The sequence below is a fragment of the Patiria miniata genome, unplaced genomic scaffold, assembly GCF_015706575.1.
Source record: "Patiria miniata isolate m_02_andy unplaced genomic scaffold, ASM1570657v1 HiC_scaffold_20, whole genome shotgun sequence".
NCBI lineage: Eukaryota > Metazoa > Echinodermata > Asteroidea > Valvatida > Asterinidae > Patiria > Patiria miniata.
Window position 1 is genome coordinate 19,773,513 of NW_024037059.1, and position 9,399 is coordinate 19,782,911.

The window sequence follows — 9,399 nt, forward strand, 5'->3', positions numbered from 1 at the left end:
AAGCATAATAGTTAAAGTAAAAGTAAAGTTTGTTCATGAGCTAATGTGGCCCAACAGGCCAGCATTTATCCCCAGTTTCAGTAGCATGAAACCACTGAGAATATTTTTACTCCCCCTGGATGGGATGCCAGTCCATTGCAGTTACTCCTCAGTTAATGCCAATGTAGCGTGAATATCCGACTCCATGAAATGTGGACTCATTGGTAGTACTGCGCACACGTGAGTACGATACTATGCTATTTTTAGGATCATTTCGGGAGAGTGAGCTGTCACGTGCGAGGGATCAACCAATAATAGGGAATTAGGGGTCCGATTTTCACAGGAGTCGGATTTTCATGTGACACCATTACCCATTTATACTCCTGGGTGGAGAGAGGCAAGTGGGGTGAAGGGGCTTTCCCAATGACGCAACACACGGCCAGTAGCTGGATTAAACGCCCAACCTTCTGATCATGAGTCACAAACCCTTACCACTAGGCCACACTCCCCACACCGAGCATAATAAACCAAAATTATAGGCCTCTGTAGGACCCAGTATTGCAACGATCACATGGAGCTTTAAAGGCATATTGGAACATTTGCATATATCCCAAAAGTAACCTTCCAAATCATTATCAAAATACTAACTTGGATGAAAGATTGCACTGGTTCTCAACAACCTATGAAGGAATCAAGAAAAGTAGGTGATTTCCAAGGACCAGTCAACTGCCGGTTTTTTTTTGGGGGGGGGGATAGAGAATGCTTTTGACAACGACATCATGTTTTGTGATCAAAAGGTTGTACATCGTTTTTCACTGTTTTCTCAAAACGTAAACTATCCGCAGAACTGAAACCTCAACATGTTAGGTTTTGAACGTTCTTCTTTGGAGTTAGAGTGGTGTTTTCTTATTGGGAAAAAATAAAATTCCTGAAACGCAAATGATCCAATATGGCTTTAAAGTTCAGGGAACAATTTCTTTTTTGGTGACTCTTCCTGAGGATACTTTTGTTATGGCAAGATGAAAGACTCAATCACGTTGGCAGATCACATACGCAGAGTTTGGTTGGCACCTCCGCATCCTTGCACTTCTCAAATTGTGAGTAACTCGTCATGCGCTCAAAGCTGAGCAGCTGGATGTGCAACGAGGACTCGGTCTTTTTGATCTGGAGGACTACGAACATGACTTCCTCCGCGTTGCCAGAGTTCCTTCCCGACTCAAAATGAAGGTCCATCTTCAGGATTGTTTCATCGGTCTGGGTAAATTTTCAAAACGACAAGATTGTTGACCTTTTGTTCAAACTTAAAATTAATGGGGTATTTTTCAAAAGGATAATTCACATGAGGTATTACTCAAGTTTTGGAAGGCTCATCCACTCAGTTTCTGTTATTAGGACCAATTTGGGCACGCTATCACTTCTATCACGAAGGCCCCCTTTAATGGCAAAAGCATTGTGCTAGCTATTGTTCAGATAATCCATCGCAGGGCATGGCTTTGTACAATAGCATGCACAATGGTTTTTCCATTGAAGGGGGCCTCCTGAGTGTACAGTGATCATGGCCCAGATTGGACTATGCTGTGAGTCTGACTGTTAAAATAAAGTTGAAGTACCCTACCTTTGGATAACTTTCTTTGACGTTCCCAAACCACTTCAACTCCAGCTCTTTGCAAGCGCCATACCCCTTCCTGTTGGTACCGGCATTGGCATTTTGTAGTATAACCTCATTGATCTCATGCACAATGGCTTGGGCTATCTCAGCCCGGCTACTGTCATTGGCTACGGCTTTCTCGTAATTGTCACATATGCAGATGTTGGGATCGATTCGTGGAATCGAGTCGCAGGTCCTGTTGGGCAACACAGGTGCTAAGAGTCCGTCTGGTGATAAGTCATACGCTGCAAGTTCGGGAGCGATGGTGACAGGACCACCTGGAGATAGTGATTGGAGCATGTAGTGTAAGTCTAAGATGCTCACCAAGCGGTCTTGGTTGAGCGACAGGGCTTTGAGTTTAGCCGGTCCGAGTTGCTTGGCGACATTTTCAGACATGAGGATGATGAAGACCGGGTGGAACATCTCGATTCTGGCCTCGATGGTTTTCCCCATGAAGGCTCCGTAGGCGTTCCCGTGGTCTGCTAAGAGAACAGTCACCATGTTGTCTTGGGTGGAAAGGAATTCAAAGTAGTCTGCAAGGTCATCGTCCAGTGTCTGAACCCGCCTTCCGGAGTCCTCGTGAGCCACGTTGGCGATGGTGAAGTGAAAGAACGGCTGCTGTGCCGCGTTGAGTTGCGCCTGCTCCTTCTTTAGGAACTCAAACGTGTAATGATGGTGATGCTTTTGGTTGTAGCAAACGACAGAGGGCCCGTGGAATGTATCCCGGATGCCGTTGGCTTTTAAGATCTCGCAGCTGGCGAGGGAAAAGCTCAGCCCATCTATTCCAGCTTGCTGGAGGACGTCTTTCAGTTTCTTCCAGCGGACATCCTGGTTCTCGCTTGGAGAGTGGACCACCATGTTCTTGGCGATACCCCATTCCCAGGTCCAGCAAAGATCCTCGGTCCACATGGTCCGATAGCCGGCTTGCTTCATACTCCTCAGCAAGGTCCCCATTTGCACGGCTTTCGGCGGCATATCCTGAACCCCGAAAGGATTGTTAGGATTGTACAGCTCTCCAGCAAACAGAGCCTGTAGATTCTCGTAAGTGCGTCCCTTCAAGGACTGCATAAGATTGAAGTTGAACACAGACGCATTTCCAGATTTCCTAATCCGACGCAGTTTGTGAACACTCTTGGGCAACGAACGGAAAAAGTGGCTGTGCGAGACCGAATCAAGTAAGTACAAGTTGAAACTAATCTTTGACTTCTTGTCACGAGTTTTAACCTTGGGTTTTAGGAAATGCCTCGGTAGAATGAGTAGCTGCTTCGGCAGCGAGTCCTGAAGGTCAAACTCATAGTGTTGGTTGACATAATCTCCATAGATTTGCTCTTCCATTGATCCTGTTCCCGCTCTCTGTTCATCCGTGTTATCTTCAATCTCCTCTTTCCTCGGGAGACACCGGATGAAACAGAAGTCGTGGTGATTTTGAGGATGAATGCTGATTAACGACTTGATTTGGTTTTCAAGATCCAAGGATTGACCGTACTCCTTCCATTTGAGGATTCCGAGGTCGGGATCGATGGTGCCCAGGGAAAACCCTGCCTCGCAGACTTTGGAATCACAGTGCACCTCGTGGTGGTGTTTGTCTCTGGTCTGGGTATAAGGTCAAAGAGAAGAGGCTTATTAGTGCATACTTTTCTGAACAACGTGCCATCAGGATTATAACTATGAATTTCATATTGAATTAAAACAGGCTAGATGAACTTGGCCAGCTTAGTTGTCGACTGGTAGCACATTTTTTTCTAATAAGGTCATGGATTTGTGTTTTGTTTACAAATAAGATGACAAATTTATAGGATGAAGCACTGGCTTTATTTCTTTTAGATTATGAAATTTCATTTGAAGACATGACTCGAAAGAAAAACAATTAAAAGGGGAGGGGCAAAATAGGTGTAGTGGGGAGAACACTTTGGAAAAACTTCGGCAAAAACATTTCCAGATAGGGAATAGTTACAGACCCGTCCGTTTTAGACCAACTCACCGTAATTTGGCAAATGTTGAATGGGCCTTCCCCTTCACACTTATCAGGCGGCTCGGAGGAGAACAGATCGTGGGCAAGCTGGCAAGAGTTGGGCAGGGGCTTTATCCGTCGGCAGTGGACGTTGTCATCAGGGGGATCTGAGGGGTCCAGACGAGGCACCTCGCACTTTTGGAAACGTCCACCCTATAGGAGAAATGAAATAAATCAAATTTAAGAATACAGAAAAGAATTGTAATTGGAGGATAGTTGTGTTAGGGCCCGTCTCAATTCATATCCGGAACAAGTTGCAGACATTGTATTGAGTATAAGTTGCATGATTCTGAACAACTTCCCCGCAATCTTCCCACAATGAAATTGTCAGTATCGGCGAGTCAAGCAGTTGCTTACGAAAATTTTCTGGGACAAATGCAGAGCTTGTTCTGGACATAGGGAACAATTGTACCCCCAACTTGTCCAGAACTCGTCCCAGATATAAATTGAGACGTACCCTTAGCATGGGCATCGCCAGGATTTTTTCTAGAGGGGGGCAAAATATATTTTCCCCCCAAAATTCATGTATTTCTCAACAAATTCTCGATTTATCAGTTTTAGAGGGGGGGCAGGGACATTCTGATCCCCCTCCCAACTCATTAAATTTACACCACTATGACTTCGCGTCTCTTTTTTCTTCCTTTTATTTTTTATTATTATTTTCTTTTTGCTTTTCCAGGGGGGGGGGGGGCAAGCGCCCCCCTTGCCCCCCCCCTCGTGACGCCCATGACCCTTAGTCAGGCAGAAACACATGGAAAAGTAAGGTAATTCACTTAAAAGGACAAACAAGAATAAAAGTTTGCATTAAAAGCAAAATAACCGTGAATAAATAAAAATATCTTGACTCTCTATAATGTTGAATAAATGAAAGCAACAAATATGAACCTGTTATATAGCTCACAAACTTGATCACCTTTGTTACCTCAGGCATGTCAGGCATTAAGTGTGTTGGCAAAATGCCATTCAAGAGTCTTTGTCATACTTTTTTCCTCCTGTTGTGTTGCATAACATGGACATTTTACCCACAATCTTTTTGATTTAAACTGGGTTTGGAATCCAGCGACCACCACATGCAATGCCGTTCACAAGTGTGAAACTGTCTATGTGGACATAATGCACAAGGACCCCCTCAACATTTGGCTGCTGTTCATAAGGACGTAAGGACCCAGAAGAAATATTTGTCAAGTATGCTTTACGAGGCCGGGAGGGGGTAGGGGAGAGGGCTTTTCCAATCCACAATTTTCCCAACTTGGAAAATTTCCCAATCCACACAGGAATTCTTTTGCTGCACAACTGTGGCAAACTACCTTTTGAAATACCCGATGGGCCCTCTGACCCATTAGCAGGTCGTCGGTGTGAACCCACCAAGTGTCGCTCGTCTCCACAGCCCCATTCTGGATTCCCTGCAGCAGCAGGTGGCAGGCAAAGACCACCAGGACAACCAGGCCTAGCTTGAGCAGGCACTGACTGCTGATGCAAGATCGTCGGCAGCGGAGAGCAGACGGCATGGCCTGGAGTTGAAGCTGCGGTGCTTGTTCGTCGACAGCGAGATGGATCAGGCTGGGATGGTAGAATTTAGCCATTCACTGGTTGGGAATGGTCGCGGGATGTTGCCTCCATGCTAATGGTAACCTGGAAAGCAATTGTTTCAGTTGAGAAAAGGTCATATTTTTTCCCTTTTCTTTACACAAAAATGAAAAAGGAAAATTATGATATTGTTCTTGCTTTTTTAAACATAGTTCTCTTTGTATGTACAGGTTGCCATCATGACATACCTATGGTTTATACTGAAATATGAAATAAAGAAAAAGCAAATCCTTAATGTATATTTCAATTATAATCCTATCATATATTCATAATGAAGTGGGAATTTTGAAATCACAGCTTATTAAAGACACTTCTTTTTAAAAGGTATTATTTTTAACTACTACTTTTAACTAACTGGTCTACTTTTTATGTAGTTTTGATATTTTGTAAAGCATTTTGAGATTTTTATGTAAAACGCTATATTAAGAATAAATTATTATTAGGATAAGTATTACTACTACTATTACTGTAATAGGGCGACAGGTTTTGCGAACTCCGTCCACAATAGGGCGATACACCTTATTGAGGCGACAAAATAACTGTCGCCCTTTTATGAAAACGACCCTTAGGACAAGGAATTTTGCTGTCGCTAACCATCTAGATCGATTCCTCTTGGTCCAATTAGTATAAATACTAAATTTCGTGGAAAAAACATAAGGTAAACTTGGGTTAGGTGACACTTTAGGTTTGTGCACAAGTCTATGGGAAAGTCACCCTATTGGGGCGAAAAGAGTAATTATTAGTCCTATTATTATTAAAAAAGTATTTATTAATAATAGAGAAATTAAAGAAACATGACGTACAAAGCTGCAGCTATCATCAGGTGATTACAATTCAACCTGGATCAACCTGGATCAACCTGGATCCAGGTCTAACAAAGTTGGTTGGGATTTATTTTAATTTTTTTTTTTAAAGTTAATCAACAGTTACTTCATCCATACGCCTACATATAAGTATAACTATACAAACCTAGCTTTGATGGTTGTACGTGCATTGCTAGCCCGACTGCGTCTGGCCGTACAGTACTATCATCGCAAGCACTGCGTCTGGCCGTACAGTACTATCGCAAGCTCTAGCTTGCGATAGTACTGTACGGCCAGACGCAGTCGGGCTAGTGCATTTCATGGCCATGGGAATAACAACAGCTGGCCTGTGCCTTGCATGTATGCATGGCCTGTGTGTACGTGTGCGACGAATTAGCACAGCAGAGTGCAGTGAATCACAGAAATTTGGTAGGCTGCCCCGTCTTAAAAAAAACCCACCATAATAATGCCACGATTCGTAACTCTGTGGTTCAGACAACTCACATATATCCATTTGAACTGGTGACACAATCATCTCCATCCAATAGCTTATGATTTTGTCCAGCAAATCGTGCTGACTAAAATATTAGAGAAAATACTGTTAGTGTTACTTAGTGTTACACGTTTTCTACATCATGTTTACTACATTATTTGTACATATGCAAAATGTGGTGGCGCTCTTCATATTTTTTGGGTTGGCACCTAGACTCCTGATACATTTTGTCAATACAATTTACTAAGAGATCAGTCTATATGGATTAGGTCGCGCGCTTTACGTACCGAGCTGCTGGCGCGCCATGTGCCATGTGTTGTTTGGTTTCTGTGCGCGGGAGGTGATCGGCGGTCAACTTCGGTATTTACAGTTAAAATCTACCAAGGCCCCAGCCACATGCTAAAATATAAACGTTTAACTGTTTAACGAAAAGTACTTTTTCTATATTCACTTTAGATTTTTGGCTGTTGTTACCATCATACATGACAACGTCAGCGTGATATGTTGAGCCTACTGTCAGAGTAGTATAAATGTGGCTGTTGTGCCCATTCTTGAAAATCACGCATTCTTAAGAATGTGCGCACATTCTTAAGAATGAGCGCGCATTCTTAAGAACGAGCACGCGTTCTTAAGAATGAGCGCTCATTCTTAAGATTGGGTGGGAATATCACGTGCACAATTTATGAATTTTGCCCAATCTTAACAAACATTGCACGACATAATTATGTTAAATGAAATGTATAGCGGTTAAAATGGAAACAATTTATATAAAGAGGAAAGAAATTGTTCTATGCTTCTGTACTCGTATAACTACGATAATTTGAATCAAATTAAACCTGTTATTATTGCTTTTTTCTGCCCACTATGGGAAGTTTTGTAATAACGGAGGACTGGGAACTAGTCTGGGAAGTGCTTTGTTTAGGCTAGACAAGTTACAAGTCCCTGTATGTATCATATGCATGCCACGAAAAAAAAACGATGTCCAGAAGCTGCCAAAATTGCTCTTTTGACTAGATAGAATCCAGCTCTGCGACGTAATGGTGGGGTGTGAACAATAAATTGGTGGCAATTTAAATGGGAAATAGCATTAGCACTATGGGATGTCGCAGTATTCATTCTCATTCTTCACATTCTTCATTCTTACGTCCCCCCCCCCCCCCCCCCCCCCCGCTTTTATTATCCCAAAAATCAGAATTCTTTCCACTAGTATTATTATGTCTCTTATTTTTTCCTGGTCCCCCCCACCCCCCATATCAATACGCCTATACTTATCATATCCACTCTACTTTTCAGCGCCTTACGTGCGTTGCAACAGTATAATTATTAAGAATCAGTGAACGAGGATGCAGCTAGACTTGCCAAGCGCAGCCGGTGCTCGGCATCGACTAGACCGTTATCTTGTCGCGCATTCTTAAAGGGAATATACAACATTTGCAAACATCGAAAAATAAAACTACCAAGTTTTTGCGAAATACCTTAATAGGATGTTGGTAAATGACAGTCTAAAGCATCCTGTAAAATTATGGCACCTGGTATACTGTCATTTTCAAGAAAAGTGGTATTTTTGTATCAATTTCCAACGCTGATCGGCCGATCAGCGTTGGAAACAACTGGCTTTTTTTTCAAATACAGGCCCCAATTGACCATTGCACTTGTTTGCAATCGATTACAAACCTATGAACGGGTACGGGCCAGCTAGACTGGTTCCCTGACCTTACAATTCCCCAATGTATGTAAACTGCTCTGTTTCTTCCTATATGGAGTCAGGGAACCAGACTACAGGAAAATGATCGTTTTTCTTGGTTTTTATAGCATTTTCGAACCCAAAACCTCCAAAAAGTCAGTAAAACTATATTTGCTTTATATTTCCAACCCCCCAATTCCATCCATTTCTGAAAATTACAGCAAAAGCAAATGATGTATATTCCCTTTAAGAATGTGCGCTCAATCTGGAAGAGTTATTTTTTGCGAAGATTGAGCAAGGATCCAGTTGCACATTCTTAAGAATGTGCCTGCCCATTCTTAAGAATGCGTGATTTTCAAGAATGGGCACAACATGGCCTATTTACTGGACTGCCTCCGTAAACATAGGCCACACATCCACATGTACAAAAACGTGTCGCACTTTGCCAAATTTTGGTTTTCACATTTAGGCTTAGTTTGTAGGATTTTTTTTGCTTTAGAAGCATACTCACCCTCTTTATAGGCTAGTCAGAAAGTGCTGCCTTTTTCAGATGTCAAATTTTTGTGAAATTTCATGTTGAAATTTTGATACGCAAACGTGTAAAAATGAATCTGGAAATTTCACGAAAAATATACATCTGAAAAAGGCAGCACTTTCTGATTAGCCTATAAAGAGGGTGAGTATGCTTCTAAAGCAAAAAACCCCTACAAACTAAGCCTAAATTCGAAAATCAAAATTTGGCAAAGTGCGACACGTTTTTGTACATGTGGATGTGTGGCCTATGTATACGGAGGCAGTCCAGTAAATAGGCCACATTTATGGGGCTAGGGTATTGTGTTCTTATTCCTCCATGGTTCTAGGGGTAATGTCGATCCATGGAGGAATAAAAACACCTCCATTGTCGATCATGATCCTGCCTTAATCATGTTAATTACTTTGGCCTATTTATTTGTTACTTTGTGGTAGTGTGTGAAACACTATGGGCCTCCAAATCCTGTGATGATAATTCATCTATTTTTGCCTTTTTTGAAAACTCATAGTCATTGCATTACCGTGACAACATGTCCGTCACAAGTAAATCAAAAGTAAAAATAGTCTGGTCACATTGATATGAAAGATATATGAATTGGCCTATGCAGTATGAAGTTCCAGAAAGTAATTTTTTTGGTTTTGTTTTAAATCCATGCAGAATTT

At 42.1% G+C, this 9,399-nt stretch overlaps 1 protein-coding gene across 2 annotated transcripts; it reads right to left on the reverse strand.

Annotated features, from left to right (window-relative positions):
• Positions 1 to 315: 315 nt before the first annotated feature.
• Positions 316 to 6,653, reverse strand: LOC119728545. 2 transcript variants are annotated; one of them, XM_038200826.1, is made up of 5 exons: positions 6,533 to 6,653; positions 4,946 to 5,270; positions 3,609 to 3,791; positions 1,595 to 3,220; positions 316 to 1,233 (listed from the first exon to the last, which is right to left on the reverse strand). In XM_038200826.1, the coding sequence occupies exons 2-5, from the start codon at positions 5,219 to 5,221 to the stop codon at positions 1,012 to 1,014; spliced, it is 2,307 nt and encodes a 768-aa protein (XP_038056754.1). In that variant the 5' UTR covers positions 5,222 to 5,270; positions 6,533 to 6,653; the 3' UTR covers positions 316 to 1,011. The 2 variants fall into 2 exon arrangements, with proteins under 2 accessions (XP_038056754.1, XP_038056755.1); XM_038200827.1 differs by lacking the exon at positions 6,533 to 6,653 and adding an exon at positions 6,195 to 6,212.
• Between the last annotated feature and the right edge of the window lie 2,746 nt (positions 6,654 to 9,399).